Source organism: Aspergillus heteromorphus, assembly GCF_003184545.1.
Source record: "Aspergillus heteromorphus CBS 117.55 chromosome Unknown BO70scaffold_17, whole genome shotgun sequence".
NCBI lineage: Eukaryota > Fungi > Ascomycota > Eurotiomycetes > Eurotiales > Aspergillaceae > Aspergillus > Aspergillus heteromorphus.
In genome coordinates, this window is record NW_020290422.1 from 519,347 (window position 1) to 536,553 (window position 17,207).

Consider the following 17,207-nt stretch of genomic DNA (forward strand, 5'->3'; position numbering starts at 1 on the left):
ACGGGGCATGCGATCGAAGTGGGCAGACTGGTACCCTCGTAATCGGCCCGGCGATCTGACAGGAGGGCTAGTCGCGAATCCGCCTAGTTCCGTGGGTCCCTTGCGGCGCTCAGACGGCAGACAGCATTCCGCGAGAGCAACTTTTGACGTGCCATCCCAGAACCTCGCAGTTCCAGGCACCGTGATAAGTGTGATGGTGTTAGGCGTGACAGAGTCGCGGGGGAGACCCCTCTCTTGGTCCCGCCCAAAGTGGCTTCGACTGCTCGCCATGGTGGCGGTACCACGGTCGCCATACTGGGGCCTGTTGTCGAGGCACCTTTCTTAGTCAGACGGCCTTATTCCTGGCTGTAGGGGTGATGACATACCATTAGATGAGGCTGGAGCGGTCACAGTGCGATAAGGACAGCAGAGGGAAGTGATGAGAAGATTGAGGGTGCTTTGTACGAATCGCAGAACTAGAACACTAGGCACGTGACACGCGTGCCTTCCCTTTCTGGCGGAGTCCAGCCTTCTGTATGGCGGGAGGGGCAGCCGGGGCTGTCGACGCCCGACATCCGACGTGCCGGAGAACGGCCAAGCGTCTACCGTGGCTCCCGCGAGACAACCTTTCCCCATCCGGCATTTCTGTCATCACCTTGATTTCAAACCAAAAGGCCGTGCCAGGGCAATCGCAAATCGCAGGCATGGGATTCTATCGTATACATCCAGGCAGCTCCCAGGAGCATAAATACCTCGTGGTTGCGGTTCTCGATGGCTATAGCAGGCGCAAACAAGCGATTTATCACTGTGTCAATAACTCGATATGCCATCCTACGTCGTGACTGGAGCCTCGAGAGGCATTGGCGTGAGTCCACCTCTGCCTCCCGATGTGAAAACAACCTCTGACAAGTGTGTCTGGGAATATATAGTGGGAATTCCTCCGTCAGCTTTCCAGCAATCCCAACAATACCGTGATTGGCCTCGTTCGGGACAAGTCTGCTACTCAGACGAGGGTGTTGGAAGAATTACGAGGGCCGTCCAACATCTATATCTTGCAGGGGGACCTTACCGACTATGTCTCTCTCAAAGTGAGACCCAGAAACTCCGTCTCATTTGTTGGAGCTGCTCGTGTTGACGCATTCCATTCTCGCAGAATGCCGCCGCAGACACGGCGCAGATTACTGGCGGGGGGCTCGACTACCTCATAGCCAATGCCGGTCTCGTATCTCTGTTCGATGCATATGATCCGATCGGGGTGCTGTAAGCTAGCCTTCCCGCCTGAGCTCGATTGGCCACGGCTGACATCGCGAGAACAGTGGGCAACGGCCCGAAGCCCTCGAAGCGGAGGCAATGAAGCTGTTCAACGTCAACGTGGTTGGGAACATCCACCTCTTCAACCTCTTCGTCCCTTTGGTCCGCCAAGGACAAGGTAAAAAGGTTATTGCCATCTCCAGTGGCCACGCCGCACTTGACCTGATTCCCAAGTTCAGTCTAGAGGTGGGCTCGCTCTATACCATTAGCAAGGCGGGCTTGAACATTGCAGTGGCCAAGTTCAGCGCACAGTATGCGAAGGAGGGGATCTTGTTTATGTCGATCTGCCCTGGAATGGTTGATACGGGACACTATGCCAACAGTATGTGATGATCCTACAACGTGAAGACGTTGGTCACCAGATTGACTAATATATATTTTGTGCAGCAACCCCGGAGCAAATGCAAGGCTTGATGGGGATGTTGGACTCGTTCAAGGAGTACGCACCTGATTTCAAGGGCCCCAGCACCACCCAGGCTGCTGTCAAGGATGTTCTTTCTGTGATGGATAAAGCAACCGTTGAGAATGGGGATGGCGGTTCTTTTGTATCGCACCACGGGAACCAGCAATGGCTGTAAGGGTTCTTCTGTATATAGTTCCGGCGGTTGATAACGCCATTCGATATTCTTGCAAGGAGTTGTCTTTGTTCAACCTGATCAGGCTATACGATTTAGTGTCCCAGTAGGTTCCGAGTCTACCTCCTGACGTGATGCTCCGGGCAGGAGGCCGGAGGCCCCAGATTGTTCACGCCACCAGGTCACGAGCTGTCCGACTCGCGCATTTCCTCCACGCCGGGCCTCTATTCTCCTCGCCATCTCCAAAGCCCTTCTTCTCTCTCCTGGATCACCCCCCTCCCAAAATCCTTTGATTTACACATCGGACGTGATTGCAAGATGCTGAGTAGGGGCTGCGGAAAATGCCGCGGTACTTAACGCCTGAACATCCTCCTCGAATGAACCTACTTGCTGACGTTCATTGTGACTCATAGGCGACGGAACCCTATCCGATCTTATCGGCCCCGTCTGCCCACGGTGCTCCCGGTCTAATCCAATCTGCAAGGAGTATGGGATCCCCTACACGACGGGCCGGACCCTTGTTGTCCAGCCGCATTCCCCTCCACCACCAACGACCGTGACAACGAATTGTTGCCTCAGCACCCCAGCCAAGCGCGAAGAACGACAACATTTCACGCCAGTTGAGAACTGCTTGCGCAATCCCCCATTGCCCGGTCGCTTGGAGAGTGGTACTCTTCCACTGGAGATCCTGGATACCATTCGTGTAGGGGACTGTCACAGCGCGCAAGTCTTTACCATCCAGGCCCACAAAGAGCAAGGACTCGTGCCTCACCACCAACCGCTGGTGGCTAAAGTATACGACCCTCTGTACCTCGACGATGATGGGGGATTGGTTGATCAATTCCATTGCGTGGACAGGTTTTACACGCACGAGGTGCGGGCGTATCAAACACTGGCAGCGTTTCAAGGAGGACTGATACCCAGGTTCTACGGATCGTTTTCCCTGGATATTCCTGTTGAAGGAGCAGGGACACGCGCCGTTCGTCTGATTCTAATCGAGTACATACCGGGGTTATCCATGCAACAAGCGAACCCGAGCGAGTTCCCACGTCATGTCCTCCAGTAAATCATGAAGGCTGTGATTGATTTTGAGAGTCTGGTTTATGAGAAGGATATTCTTCTGACGGACCTCAGTCCTAGGAATGCCATGATGGTGGGGGTCGATTCTGGGTCGGACAGGGAACTCGTTTTCATTGATCTGGCGGATGCGGTTTTCGGTCGCATAAGACAGGATTTATTGAGATTTAAGAAAGAGTTGTTCCGGGGTCAATATGTCTCCCCGCTGCTACGTTGGAAGACGAATCGGCCGTATGAGTTCAGTGAGTGGATAGATTGGGACTGGGAATCCTGGATTGCGGTGGAGTTTGCACATACAGATTCATCGATCACAGAGAAAATGCGCGAGGCTTACAACAGCTGATTAAGGTTACAAAATAGGCGGACTGGACTGTTGACTTCGTATGTAGAGACCAGTTCTAAAATAGAAGACCTTGGCCTCCATCAGGACTAGCGCGATCTTTTACCGGGGATAGGTTATTCCCGCCGACTGAGTCAGCACGCACGGGCTGTGCGCCTGAGGCCACGGCGGGCAGCTGGCGGTGATATCAGGCGGGCAGACAGGCTGGCTGCTGCACCACCCCAGACCAGACCGACAGTCCCCAAACTCCCCTCCATCGTCATCCCCACCTCGCTCTTCCCCCCCTCCCGATCCCGTGGCGAACCTGCACCAGAACCAGGGATCTCCGACCGATCGGTATCTCCCTGCCCTGCCGCGGCATGCTCCGCAGCCTGTCAAGATGACCAGGCTCCGCGGAGCTTCCGTGAGCTCGTACGAAGTTTCGCGTGGTGGCATCGACAGGCCCCAGTTCCACCGATCCAAAATTCCCCCGAATGCGCCCGACGTGATCGCGCAAAACACCGTCGACGTCGCCGACCCGGCCCAGGTGCTGTTATGGTGTCGCGAGGAACGACGTCGCCAGTTTAACCTTCTTGTGCGGAGGTGAGTGCTCAGTGTTTCGGGTGCGGACGGGGGCGCGGTGAGGCAGCAGCTGACGGGTGGCGTAGGTACAAGAATCAACTCCTCCACGGCTGTCAGGATCCGGGATGTCAGACTACAACTTGCGCGAGCTATCGACGCCGGGTCACCGAGGGACCGTTCCGTCGGTATACTGAGCTCAGCGCCCGGACGCTGGCGTGCTATCTGGCCAGCGTTGACAACGCGGAGAACGGTCTTTGTCGCAATATCCCCCGCCTTCCTCACGACCTGTCCCAGCAGGAAAATCGCCGATCGAAACGACGAAGCCGTGTTTTGCCCCCGACCGATGCCCCGAAAGAACGCGAGACGGAAGGAGTGGGTCATAATGGGGAGGACGTGATACGGCCATCGCCGGCTACGAGAGGGTCCTCTGTCCCGGATGATGGCAGTATACAGATTGCGTCCCCGGGTTTGGGATTGCAGGATCAGCCGGTGGCTGCTCCGGAGGAGGCGCCTGGAGCGCAGCGGATGAGAGACCCAAAATCATTCAGCCAGAACCTGTTTGATACGCTGTCACTCCGGATGATTGAGTGGCTACCTCTCCGGCGTCCAACTGCATTTGGGCCTGATCCAGATCGCCTAGATGCGCGTCTCGAGACCCGAATACCGAAAACGGAGCCTGAGCAAACGCCGTCGGTGGTGGATAAACCCAGGCCACAGCTGACCCGGCAACGCACGCCTCAGCATGGCGCAGCAGGCAGTGCGCCTCACACTCCTTCGTCGCGCAACGCGGTCCAACCGACGGCACTGGAGCTGCGACTCCCGAATCAGCAGGTCAAACGAGTGTCGCTGACGGAAGTGGATCAGTGGCGTCAGGGTCCGCGCTCGGGCCTCGAAGAGAAGTCACACACCGAGTTGAAGCCTGCCCGGAAGCTAGCTGTCAATACACATGTAAATGGCGACGAGTTTCGCAATGTACCGTCTCCGCCCGCCCTGCGGCACCGCCCGCAAAAGCACCGCGGGAGGACTGGGGATGGGACTGATGTCCAGCCACAAACACAGAAGAAGGAACGACGGGTGTCATGGGACGGAGCAAAGTTCCTGAACAATGTGCAGTTATCCGACTCTGAGAAGCCGGAGGTTCCCGACGGTCAACTCCGCCTGGAGGCTCAGTCTCCGAGTAGCAGTCAACCGAACCGCAGAAGTTCGAACCAGAAACGGATGATCCCAACCATTCAATCCGTGAGCCACCTGACAGGCGATATAATCGACGCCTTCGGGCAGATGCTGGTTCTTTCCGAGGAAGACGCTGAACAATGGCGGGACGAATTAGACTACATGGAAGCGACCGGCAACTTCGAAGACTCGGAAGGTCGCTTCGCATCGTCCCGACAGCGCCTGGTGTTCACCTTTGTTGCGCAAAGTGTATTCTACGCGTTGAGCAACACCAGGCAAGTTTTGCACTCGTTTCGCCGAACGGCTGGACCGTCTGAAACAAGTCAGGACAGCAGACTTGACGTCCAGCAGCTGCAACCATCCTTCCGCATGCTGTATCGTATTTGCCCACGGGATATCATCTTTCACAGCCTCTGGAGCGCGGCTGAAACACTGTTTGTCCCGCCCAAGGAACTCTCCATGTCAGGCAGGCGATCGCGCCGTTCATCCCACAACTCTGCCGCCGTTTCCACCACGCCCATCATCCGTCGTTCCGACTCGGAGGGCAATGAGCACTTTAGTGATGCCAAGGCAGCTGACGTTGCCACGGTTGCTATTTTTGCCCTGACCAGTTCTCTTTCGGAGGTCCTGGACGTGCCGACCTGGCGAGCCATGTTGAAGATGCGTGCGGCGGGAGGCGTGGCTTCCAGCGCAAACTTGCAAAGGCTGCCGGTGCCCCGGGCACGACTGATTATAGGAATTACTGATACCCTCGAGCATGAGCTTTCCCTGCGGCTTCTCGACCGCCTGGTGCGTGCTCTTACGGCACGACTGGCGTTCCATGAAATCTCCAAGGCGCGACAGGTGTACTCCCGAGACCCCCCGAAGCAGCGCAAAAATGGCGTTCTTGACATTATTGTGAATAATCTCAGCGAGCAGCATAGCGCAGCAGCCGCTACCAACGACCCAGACGACCCCGTTCCGGGTGCTCCCGCCCTCATCGCCGAATGGCTCCGGACTCTATTCCTCCGGGAATGGGACGGGAACCCGGAGTTGTCGAAGAGCAGCTCAGCTGGGGGAGCCGTGCAAATTCTCTCCTTGTTGTACACAGAGCGCAGCCGTCTGGGACTGGTGCCCGAAGACTTCCAGACGCCGTTCCTTGCAGACCGGCTGGAGCCGCTGGATATGCCCGTGCAATGGATCGGAAGCATCCCCAATAACAAGACGATGCATCTCCTCTCCTACCCGTTCCTCTTCCCCCCGTCGGCGCTGGTGATCTACTTTCGGGCTCTGAACTACGCCGCCATGTCCAAGCACTACGAGGCCGCGATGACTACGACAAGGCACGTGACGCAGACGGGCTTCGGGCCCATCCAAATCCAGGACGACGTCGGCCTTTTGGATCACATGAAGACATCGATGTCTACCTACCTGGTGCTTGTCGTCCGCCGGGACAGTATCCTCAAGGATGCGCTCAACCAGCTCTGGCGGCGCGAGAGACGGGAGCTTATGCGACCTCTGAAGGTGCAGATGGGGATGAATGAGGGCGAAGAGGGTCTCGACCACGGTGGTGTCCAACAGGAGTTCTTCCGAGTGTTGATGGCAGAGGCACTGGACACGTCCTACGGGATGTTCACAACGGACGGGCGGACGCGCATGTCGTGGTTCCAGCCCTGCTCGTGGGAGCCATTGTACAAGTTTGAGCTGCTCGGACTGCTGATGTCTCTTGCTGTCTACAACGGGCTCACTCTCCCGGTGACCTTCCCCACGGCGTTTTACCGCAAGCTTCTCGGACTCAAAGTCAAGCATCTGGATCATATCCGGGATGGCTGGCCGGAGCTGAGTAAGGGTCTGGAGGATCTCCTCGCGTGGGAGGAGGGAGACGTGGGCGACATTTTTATGCGAACCTACGAGTTCAGCTTCGAGGCCTTCGGGTCTGTGGAGACGGTCGACATGCAGAAAGTCGACAAAGACTCGCCATGGCCGACGCCGTCCACGCCCGTTCGCGGCGCCAGCGGGTCGCGGTCCCTGGGGTACTCGCCGCCCTGGTCGGAGGTGCGCCGCTACACGGACCACGTCGACCTCAGCCCGCCATCGTCGATGGCCGCCGAGACCGCGGGTTCCTTCGGGGACATCACCAAAGCGCCCGACCCGTTGGCGCCGGTCCAGTCCCCGACCCCGCCGGCCGACGAAGCGTGCATGGTGACCAACAGCAACCGTGCGCAGTTCGTGAAGGACTACATCTTCTGGCTCACGAACAAGTCGATCGCCCCGCAATTCGAGGCGTTCACCAAGGGGTTCTACACATGCCTGGACCGGTCGGCGCTCTCGATCTTCACCCCGGAGGCGCTGAAGACGGTGGTAGAGGGCATCCCGACGATCGACATCCGCGAGCTGGAGCGACACACGCGGTACGAGGGCGGGTTCAGCCCGAGCCACCAGGTGATCCGGAACTTCTGGAGCATTGCCCGGCGGTATCCCACGGAGAAGCTGGCGCAGCTGCTGGAGTTCGTGACGGCCAGCGACCGGGTGCCGGTCAACGGGATCGCGAGCATCATGTTTGTGATCCAGAAGAACGGAGTGGGGGATGCTGTAAGTGCCACCACCTATATCATATCACCTTGGATGATACTAACTGTCGCAGCGCCTTCCCACGAGTCTGACGTGTTTCGGCCGGCTGCTTTTGCCGGAGTATTCGTCGAAGGGGGTATTGGAGGAGAAGCTGAACAAGGCGTTGGAGAACGCCCGGGGTTTGGCGTTGCGTGATTTTGGATCGGGGATTGGATCGGATTGGATTTGTGGACATACCCTGCTGTATATGCATTCTCATACCCGTGGATAGAGCGTAATTGTGGAGGAATTCATTCGGCTACCACTAGTCTTCTCTATATAATCCCGCCAGTTGACTCGTCCGAGTTGGCCGCGGTCGGGCCACCTTCCGCCGGGTACCACCCAGCTCAGCTGCAGCAACCTTGACCTTAAAACCCTCAGCTAGCTCAAGTTATCTTCACCCCTCTCGAAATCTCTGCCCGCCATGTGATCGGCTCTTTGACCCGACCGGGGAGTCGCGGGAATCACGGCAGCGACGACGAGGATTCGCCCCGTTGAGTCATGGCCGACCGACCAGCGACCACGGTGTGCTGTCGTCCGTCTGGATTGGCAGAATGGGGGGTGGCATCTTGGCGGGCTCCATATAAGGGCGGCCCTCCTCAGCAGACGGACTGCTCTTTACCAGATTGCTCCCTGCCAGACTGTCCCTCTGTCCCTCCAGTTCGACAGCACGCTAAAGGTCCAGCCAGCCCTGACCCTGACCGCGGCGCGCTATTATTATCACCGGTCGGTCGCCCCGCTACCCCACGTCGAGCTGCATCCACCATCCCTCCGAACCCTCCGTTTCTTTCCCTCAATCTAACCACCCTCTCTCCAACACAGTCCACAACCAGACAGACAAACCCACCACCATGCCCCCAATCATCCACTGCGTCCGCCACGCCCAGGTCCGCCCCTCCCTCCCCTTCTTCCCCTCCTCCTCAATTCAACCCCACCTAATTCACAATCCAGGGCGTCCACAACCTCAACACAGCCAACCACGTCATCCCCGACCCCCTCCTCACCGAGCTCGGCAACGAACAATGCCAAAAACTCCGCGATTCGTTCCCGCGCCACGCACAGATCGACCTCGTCACGGCCTCCCCGCTCCGCCGGACCCTGTACACCGCGCTGCAGAGCTTCGAGCCCGTCTTTCAGGCCCACCCGGACACAAAGCTGATTGCGCTGCCGGATGTCCAGGAGACAAGCGACGTGCCGTGCGATACGGGGAGTGAGCCGGCGGCGCTGGCGGAGGAGATGGGACAGCGGGTGGATTTGGGATTGGTGAGGGAGGGGTGGAATGTGAAGGTATGCTTCTCCGTTTGTTTTCGAAGGCGGGGGGGTTGAAGCGGTGTGTGGTGTATGTGGATATGTGCTGACAAACGGCTCTATGTTTGATTTGATCTACAGACTGGTCGATACGCGCCGACCCATAAAGCGATCAAGGAGCGGGCGCGGGCCGCGCGACGCTGGCTGAAGGCTCGGCCGGAGAAGGAGATTGTCCTTGTCTCGCATGGGGGGTTTCTACACTACTTCACGGAGGATTGGGAGGAGAGTAGTCTGTACCAGGGTATGCGTCATCTCTACTTTTCTTTCAGGTTGTGGGGGGTGTGTGTGTGCCCAGGGTAGCGGCTAATGAATGGTTGGTTGGACAGGGACTGGATGGACGAATACCGAGTACCGCACGTACGAGTTTACGGAGGACATCCACCTGGATGATCTGGAGGGGCTGAAGCTGGACGGGGATAACGCCAGTCTGGTGGAGACGCGGGAGTCGCGGCAACGGCGGGGCAAGACGGGCGCCATGTCGGATCGCGAGCAGCAGAAGACTCTGTATCGGCTGGGTACAAAGGGGTGGGATGATCAGGGGCTGCAGCTGAGTACGGCGGAGAGGGAGGGCGCGAAGGTGGCGGAGGGGAGGGAGGTGGATGGGGTGAGGGTTTGAGTTGATTCGATTGGGTTTTTAGAATAGAGGTATAAAGGATCAGATGAAAAATAAAGGACGGAAGATCAAAGAAGGTTGGTATATAGCCATGAGGCATACAATCGCATTTTCACAGCCATGGGGTTTGGCCAGGCTTTCTCCGACGAGAGATATTGAGCGGTTGGCTTTGTCTTGACTTCAGACCGAACCCGACAATGCCTTTGGTCCATTCCAGACGATAATCACAGACAAGGACTGTTCTATTCTAGAAGAAAGACAGAAACAACGAATCCGTCCCTCATCAACCTTGACAGAAGCAACTTGACACAAGCCAACTCCACCGTCGGCCCATCTATAAGAATCCCATCCATCCCATCCGTCCCATCCCATCTCCAATCCGCTGGACTGGCTTGCTACGATGGACTACCTCATATCCTGCACGGTGAGCAAGTCGGACTCGGTGACGGCTAATGATCCAGAGACCATGCCTTGAGGCGATATACCACCCCCATGCCAATCGCCCTACAATCAAGAGCAGTGGCATGTCAACCCCAACACTCAGCAAATCAGATCATCACTCAACGCATCTCGAGCATCTACATCAACCCACCACAGCCCCAAATGCCAAAAGCCCAAAAACCACAACCACAACCACAACCACAACCAAGCCAAGATCAGAATCCAAATCAGATCCTAAGTCTCCTCCCCAACACTCAACACCAGCTAATCACCCAGCAAGCCCACGCAACCACCGTGCGAATCCCAGTCCAGTTCACCGTCAACCTGCTATCTCCGAGGTCGCACAAACTCCCTCCCTCTCTCTCTCTCTCTCTCTCTCTCTCTCTCTCTCTCAGATGATGATTAGGGCTCAGCTTACCGACCAGCCCACCATTGACGACGCCTGACAGCCTTCATCTGATCAGATTCAGGTAGGTTGCATTCAGCGTGACTAACGGACTCTAGCCCCCCCCCCCCCCCCCAGCGCGGACTCGCACCTCATCGCGGTGCTGGGGTTTAGTAGTTGCCTGCCTTGGCTTGAGCCTTGGCTTGTGGGGCGGTGAAGCTAAGACGAGTCTGATCTGATCTGATGTGAATGTAGTTTGGTGGTGGAATATATCTGCCTACAAGGCACACAGCATCCTGCACAACCCTAGTAGTAGTAGATGGCGTCAGCCAGTGCGGGAGAACCCGCCCTCTGCCAACATATCCATCCAGCCATTCATCCCATCCCGAACATCCAATTCCCTCAACCCAGCCCGGTTATCCCCTCAACAGACAAACGAGGCAGTGCGACTTCCCCTCGGAGATCGCATCTCCATCCGGCCTCGGAGCGAAGATGCGGGGAATGGAGAATAGCGATGCCTATTCCTGCAGCGCGACAATAGCTGCATCGCCCAGCCACGCGTTGTTTGTCAACTGAAGGTCTGAAACTCACACCGTCCCAGATGACGGCTGCCTTGGAAGTTCGGTCCGAAGTGTACCCTTTTGTACCGCGATGAACCCCGCCGGGCGAATTGCCGCCCGCGACGCACGGCAGTACCGGGCGGTACCTGGCTATTTTTAGCGGTGGGGCAGTGCGGGCGGGAGCCTGAGGAACCGATCCATCCCTGGACTTGACTTGACTTGACTTCATCCGGTTCTGGTTCTGGTTCTCGTTCTCGTTCCTCCCCTCGACTCGTCTCATTATAACCAGACCAGCCCAATGGCAGGAGGCCCACGGACCGTGCAGCTTGACCCGTTCCGTTGAATTGATTCCGCCAGGTGCCGAAGTGAAGATGTTAGATGAGAATCTGCCCAGTATGCTCTCTCCCCGACCCATCTTCCCATCTTCCCATCTTCCCATCAACCAGCAACCCAGCTAACAACCCAGCCTTCTACCTCAAACTCAACAAGCAATCCAAACTCTGGACCATCTACCTGTGCCAACACGGCAACGACCCGGACCCAGCCTACGCCCTCCGCTACCCAGAGCCGTCCTCCCCCTCGTCGCAGAACCGCTACGCCTCGGCCCTCTACGACCCCTACGTGCCCGACATCCTCTTCGGCGAAGTCCTGATCATCCCAGAATGGACGCAACCCAGCCTCTCCGCGGAATCCATCCGACTGAACAACGGGGTCCCGCCCCCTCCTGAACCCCTCCTCCCGTCCCAATTCACCATCAACCTCTACAACCCCGACCAGCAAGTCGTCGTGCACTTCAAGCCCAAGACATGGAACAGCGGCGCGACGTGGACCTTCGAGATGCCACAGCACAGCTTCCGACAGCCTTCCTCCTCGACGCTCGACCGCACCCAAACAGACCCCGCCATGGCCGACACCACGCCCAAACTCCGCTTCACCTGGCGGAAGGACGGCAAGCTGTCCAAGGACATGACGTGTTTCATGTCCGGGAAGACAACCACCATCCCCGAGACGAAAGCCAAGAGCAAGGAGCCGGACATCACCGTGTCGATATTCAAGGGTCAGCGTGAGTTGACCCTCTACGAACCGAATCTGTATCGCGTCGAAATGGAGGATTTCAAGGGTCTGGAGGTCGTGTTGCTTCTGGGCGCTGTTACTATCCGAGACGTGTATTTCGCGTCAATGAAGGATGCGTTCCACGTCACCAAGCCAGCGAACATGATGGCGTCGTCACCGGGGGCAGGAGTGGGCGCGGGGGGTTCGAAACCCCTCCCTGGTATTCCTGCCGTCGCCTCGGGCGCACTCACTTCGCCATCACGGCCCCAACCCCAGTCCCCCCGCAAAAGCTCCAAACAACTCGACGAAGAGCGCCGCACCCAACAACTCCTCGAACAGGAAGCCTCCGAGCGCCGCGCGCGCCAAGCCCAGCGCCAGGCCGAAATCGACCGCGAAACCCGTCGCCTGCAGAGCATCTACGGACAAGAGGAGGAGCGCGCGCGCATGCAGACCCCCGCGTTACCACCACGCCAACAACCACAGCCACAACCACAGCAACAGACACAGGCACAACCCCCCCGTCGACGTCCCCACTCGGGCATCCTCCCGCAGCTCCAGACACGCTTCCCGGCTGGCCCTGTCCCCTCACAGTCCCAGTCTCAGCCTCAGTTGCAGACGCCGACGCAGACGCAGTCCACACAACATCTCCCCCTCCGACCCGCAAACCAGCCGCATTACTCGTATCCGTACCAGGACGGAAGACGGCGGCAGCAGACGGGTCCGTACCTGTCCACCGGGGGAGGGGGGATGAGTGATCCGCGGCGGCAGTCGGCGGTGCGGTTTGCGTTGCCCGAGGAGGGGGATGAGCCCGGGCCGGCGCTGCAGCCGAAGAAGAGCAGTTTCTTTAGATTGAGGAGGTCGTCGGCGGATGAGGCGAAGTTGAGTAAGAAGAGGAGTTCGATGTTTTGATTGATGGTTTTATTTTTATGGTGGTGTTGGTTTGATACCCGGTTTGTATGTGCCGATGGGATGGATGGATGGATGGATGGATGGAGGGAAATGGAGTATGAGGGTTATACATCAATATTATTCTTCCCGGTGTGTGTATTCAACCCGTACACTGTAGCTGGGATATGGTTATAGTTATAGGAGGGATCTGTAACTTGGACTAGGGATCCATCCTACTTTCTAGGAACTCATTAGGTTAATGGATCCCTTCCTTTCTTATATAAATACCCCGTCACCAGTCACCAGTCACCGTCAAAAATAACCCACAACGGATCTCTATCCACCACCGCTCTAGTTATTCCGTATAAATATCCCCTACTCACTCACTCACTCACCATCCCCACCCACAGCATGAATATCCCCAATATCAATATCCACAACCAGAAGAAAGTCCCCCCCTGCCCAGGTTGTGTAATAATACCACCAACCACCTGACCAGATACTTCTACTCTCTATAACACCCCCCACCCCAACCACCCCTCTAGACTCTCCCCCCTCAAAAACCATGATTAAAAAAAAAAAAAAAAAAGAAGAAAACTCACAACCCCCTCCCCCCCACACCCTCGACGGTAATATTAACGGGCAAAATACTCCCCGCCTCATCAAAAAACATCCGATCGACACACACCACCCGATGATCACGCTCCGTCTCATTCACCGGCCTGCGATGATAAACGATATAGTAATCCTCGCCATCGGGCGTAAACACACTATTGTGGCCGGTGCTAGTGCCGACGCGATCATCGCCCTGGAGGATCTTGATCGGGGGGCTGGAGAATGGGCCCGTGGGCGAGGGGCCGGTGACGTAGGAGACGCCGTAGGAGTTGTCGCCCCAGCTGTTTTATTATTGCCAGTACATATATAAGCGGATGGAGAGTTGGGGGTTTGGTTGTGTAGTGGTGGTCTGTTTTGGGGGAGGAAGATGAAGATGAAGATGAAAGGAATGGGAAGGAAGGAAGGAAGGAAAAAAAAAAAAAAAACACTCACCCCCCGACACTAAACATAAAATAATACGTCCCCCCTTTCTTCAACACCCACGGCCCCTCGACATAATCCCGCGGCGTAATGTCCACAAACTCCCCCATCAACGAAACCATATCGCTGCCCACCTCGACGACCATCGCGTGTCCCCAGCCGCCGAAATACAGCCAGTTGCGGCCGGAGTCCTCGTCCTGGAAGATCTGGGCGTCGATGGCCTCGGCGCCGCGGATGGTGCCGTTGACGAGCGGCGCGCCGAGTGCGTCGGTGTAGGGGCCTCCGGGGCCGTTGGGGGCCGGGGACACCGCGACGCCGATGCCGGTGCCGTCGCCCGTGCTGAAGTACATGTAGTAGTCGTATTCTTCGTCTTCTTCGAGGGGCTGGGGGGCGTTGGACTTGGGTGTCGATGGGGCGGCTTTCTTTCTCCCCACGGATGGCGCCCATGCCGCCCGGTTGGTCGACCAGGGGATCTCTGTGATGTTGAGGATGGTGGGGTGTTTCGTCCAGGTGAGGAGGTCCGGCGAGCTGAAGGCGTCGAAGAAGGTTTGCTCCGAGTAGGCCGCGCTGTAGGTCGGGAAGATCCAGTATTCGGAGGCGTAGAGGCGCGCTTCCGGGTCGGCGTACCAGCCCGGGATGATCGGGTTGCCGGCGTTGGGGGGCGGGGAGGTGTCTGAGGAGGGGGGCGGGGGGTGAGGGGGTTTTGGATGGGAGGGATTGGGTTCGGGCTGGAGAGGGTGAAGGGGAGGAGGGGGAGGAGTGGTAAGAGGTGGATGGGGGAAGGGGTTTCATGGTGGTGGTGGTTGTTGTTGATGATGGGATGGGTGTGGTGGAGGAGGAGGAGGAGGAGGAGGAAGGGAGGGTTTAAATGGGCACGAGTGAGTGTGGGAGGTGATCTGCAGGAATGCGGGCGAGAATGCGGGGAGGGCAGGGCAGGGGAAGGGTTCAGTCGGTCAGGTCAGGAGGGCTGGACTGTAGTTAACCATGTACTACACCTACGAACCATCGACATACTGCCAAGCGTCGGTCGGGTGACTGCCGGGCTGATTTCAAAGAACGGGGAAGGAAAACAAGAAATGTACCAGAAGACGCACTCCGTCATTGTAATCTAGGCAGTCTAATACTCCAACGACTGCTCCAACAGCCCCCGCAACTCCGCACGCTCCGCCTCCAGCTCATCGCTCAGCGTCGGCGCAAGCGCCAGCACGCGCTTCTGCGGAATCGTCCCCTCGACCAACGACTCAATATCGCCCGCCTGGAACCCGAGGTCCTTCAGTCCCCGTGGCTGCCCTCCCAGCTCCATCAGAAAGTTCGCCAATGCCTCGCCCAGCACCTCGCCCGCGCTCTCGCGCTTCACCGTCGAGATATCCACCCCGAACGCCTCCGCCGCCGCCAAGTGTCGGTCGGGGTTGGACGCCGCCGTGAACCGGAACACCGCGGGAGCGGTCACGGCCACCGACACCCCGTGCGGAATGATCGGGTAGTCGACCTCGTAGCCTGCGTGTTGGTAGCCCGGGTTCTGGCTGGAGATCGGATAGCTCATGCCGTGGCAGAGATGCACGCCCGCGTTGCCGAATCCGACGCCCGCGAGAGTGGCGGCGAGCAGCATCTGCGACTGCGCTTCGAAGTCGTCCGGGTCTCGCACTGCGCGGGGAAGATACTTGACGGTGCTGCGGAGGGCCTGGAGCGAGAAAATGTCCGAGATGGGGTTCGCGCCCTGGTATGCGGGGCGGTTGATCGGGTTGGTCGGCCGCGGCGTCCGCTCGTTGTAGGGGATGGCGGTCCACGACTCGAGTGAGTGGCACAGCACGTCCAGGCCCGAGGCGGCGTGCACCGCGGACGGCATGGTGCGCGTGTTGATCGGGTCGCAGATTCCGAGCGTGGGCTTGAGATTGCGGTGCGCGATGCCCGTCTTGGCTTTCTTCGACACCAGGTCGAAGATGGCCGTGCCGGTGGTTTCGGATCCGGTTCCCGCTGTGGTTGGTACTGCGACTAGCGGCTTGAGTGCCCGGTCGACCGGGAGGCCTTTGCCCAGTGGGGCGTTGACGAAGTCGAGGAAGTCGGCGTCCGGGTAGACCGTGTACAGGTTCATCAGTTTGGCGGTGTCGATGACCGACCCGCCGCCTGGCCGGTTAGCTCCGTCGTCCAAGGGCCGGGGATTGATACTTACCAACGGCGAGGAAGGCGTCAGGGTTATAGGGTTTCGCGAAGGCGATGGCCTCTTTCACGCTGCATTGGTTGTTAAATATCGAGCTCGTCTAGTTGGAGAATGCATACTCACGAGCTGTCCTTCGGCTCCACGCGGACCTTGTCGAAGACGGTGAACTCGATGCCCTCCCGGGTCAACCCCTCCACCGCCTGCTTCATGGCGTCCAGCTTGGACACGTTCTGATCCGTCACAATGCACACGCGCTTGGCCTTCATGTTGGCGAAGTCCATGCCGACCTCCTTGGTGGCCCCGGGGCCGAAGCGGATGCTGGAGGCGGCCATCTCGAAGGCGTACTCCTTCTGGCGCGACGGGTCGGGGGCGCCCATATGGCGGCGGACATGGTCGGCGAGGGTGGGCGAGCGGTGGTGGTGATGGTGGTTGGGGTTGGCGTGGCAGGGACACGATGGGGGGTGGGTGTATTGCACGGTGCGCAGCAGGTTGCGGGCGCGGCCCGCGGCGGAGGGGGGGATGCGGAGGGAGACCATGCTGGTTGTGTATATAGCAGAATTGGGACTGTTCACTGTTCAGGAGGAAGGATTTGACATTGGAGTGGTTGGTTGAGATTGGGATTGAGATTGAGAGTGAAGAAGAGAGTGGAGAGTTGGAAGTTGAGAGTTGGCAGTTGGAAGGAGGGAGAAGGAGTGACGACTGACGAGCGGAGAGAAAGCATGCGGGGAGCCGTTCGGCCACAACCCCGAGCGGAGAAAGCCCTCGGATCAATCAGAGGTCCTCCTCAGTGGGTCGGCCATACCATTTCCAACATGTCTCTGCTCCCAATTTTTGGACGATTGTCCAGCATCAGTTTGCCCCAGATGGAACTGCCGAGGTCAGTCGGCGAGGATCGCCAGTTGCCCATATGCTAGGGGCCCAGGCAGCACATCCCCGTATTCCTCCCCGCTTAGCATCGCGGTGCGTGGGCATAACGCGGATAACAGCGGGGTTGCCGCCGAACTCGGATACACCATGTATCAAGTGGAACAAGGGCTTGGCATGATAACAGAACAAGATTTAGCTCTTTAATCCCTGATTAATCTGGATTAGTCTATATATAATCTTATATATAACTTTATATATATCTGATTATTATCTGATTTTATATTTATATAATCT

The 17,207-nt window shown here is 57.8% G+C and overlaps 5 protein-coding genes across 5 annotated transcripts; 3 read left to right on the forward strand and 2 right to left on the reverse strand.

The window, feature by feature from the left end:
- Window positions 1-375: 375 nt before the first annotated feature.
- Window positions 376-7,837, forward strand: BO70DRAFT_380595 (HECT domain protein; the record flags this gene model as incomplete). The annotated part of the gene is made up of 10 exons (XM_025545420.1): window positions 376-844; window positions 909-1,067; window positions 1,133-1,239; window positions 1,296-1,612; window positions 1,678-1,827; window positions 2,279-2,927; window positions 2,961-3,184; window positions 3,513-3,864; window positions 3,930-7,587; window positions 7,640-7,837. Exons 1-10 carry the CDS (start codon window positions 803-805, stop codon window positions 7,835-7,837), a joined length of 5,856 nt encoding a protein of 1,951 aa, XP_025398302.1. The 5' UTR covers window positions 376-802.
- A 619-nt stretch (window positions 7,838-8,456) lies between these two features.
- Window positions 8,457-9,529, forward strand: BO70DRAFT_294329 (uncharacterized protein; the record flags this gene model as incomplete). The annotated part of the gene is made up of 4 exons (XM_025539473.1): window positions 8,457-8,492; window positions 8,557-8,892; window positions 8,995-9,154; window positions 9,240-9,529. The coding sequence occupies 4 exons, from the start codon at window positions 8,457-8,459 to the stop codon at window positions 9,527-9,529; spliced, it is 822 nt and encodes a 273-aa protein (XP_025398303.1).
- A 1,625-nt stretch (window positions 9,530-11,154) lies between these two features.
- BO70DRAFT_363242 (uncharacterized protein) lies at window positions 11,155-13,107 on the forward strand. Its single transcript, XM_025543513.1, has 2 exons — window positions 11,155-11,305; window positions 11,379-13,107. Exons 1-2 carry the CDS (start codon window positions 11,284-11,286, stop codon window positions 12,872-12,874), a joined length of 1,518 nt encoding a protein of 505 aa, XP_025398304.1. The 5' UTR covers window positions 11,155-11,283; the 3' UTR covers window positions 12,875-13,107.
- Window positions 13,108-13,451: 344 nt separating this feature from the next.
- BO70DRAFT_430263 (glycoside hydrolase family 43 protein) lies at window positions 13,452-14,900 on the reverse strand (the record flags this gene model as incomplete). The annotated part of the gene is made up of 3 exons (XM_025548145.1): window positions 13,452-13,749; window positions 13,901-14,561; window positions 14,888-14,900. The coding sequence occupies 3 exons, from the start codon at window positions 14,898-14,900 to the stop codon at window positions 13,452-13,454; spliced, it is 972 nt and encodes a 323-aa protein (XP_025398305.1).
- A 74-nt stretch (window positions 14,901-14,974) lies between these two features.
- Window positions 14,975-16,842, reverse strand: BO70DRAFT_363243 (hydroxyacid-oxoacid transhydrogenase). The gene is made up of 3 exons (XM_025543514.1): window positions 16,170-16,842; window positions 16,059-16,117; window positions 14,975-16,012 (listed from the first exon to the last, which is right to left on the reverse strand). Exons 1-3 carry the CDS (start codon window positions 16,580-16,582, stop codon window positions 15,006-15,008), a joined length of 1,479 nt encoding a protein of 492 aa, XP_025398306.1. The 5' UTR covers window positions 16,583-16,842; the 3' UTR covers window positions 14,975-15,005.
- Between the last annotated feature and the right edge of the window lie 365 nt (window positions 16,843-17,207).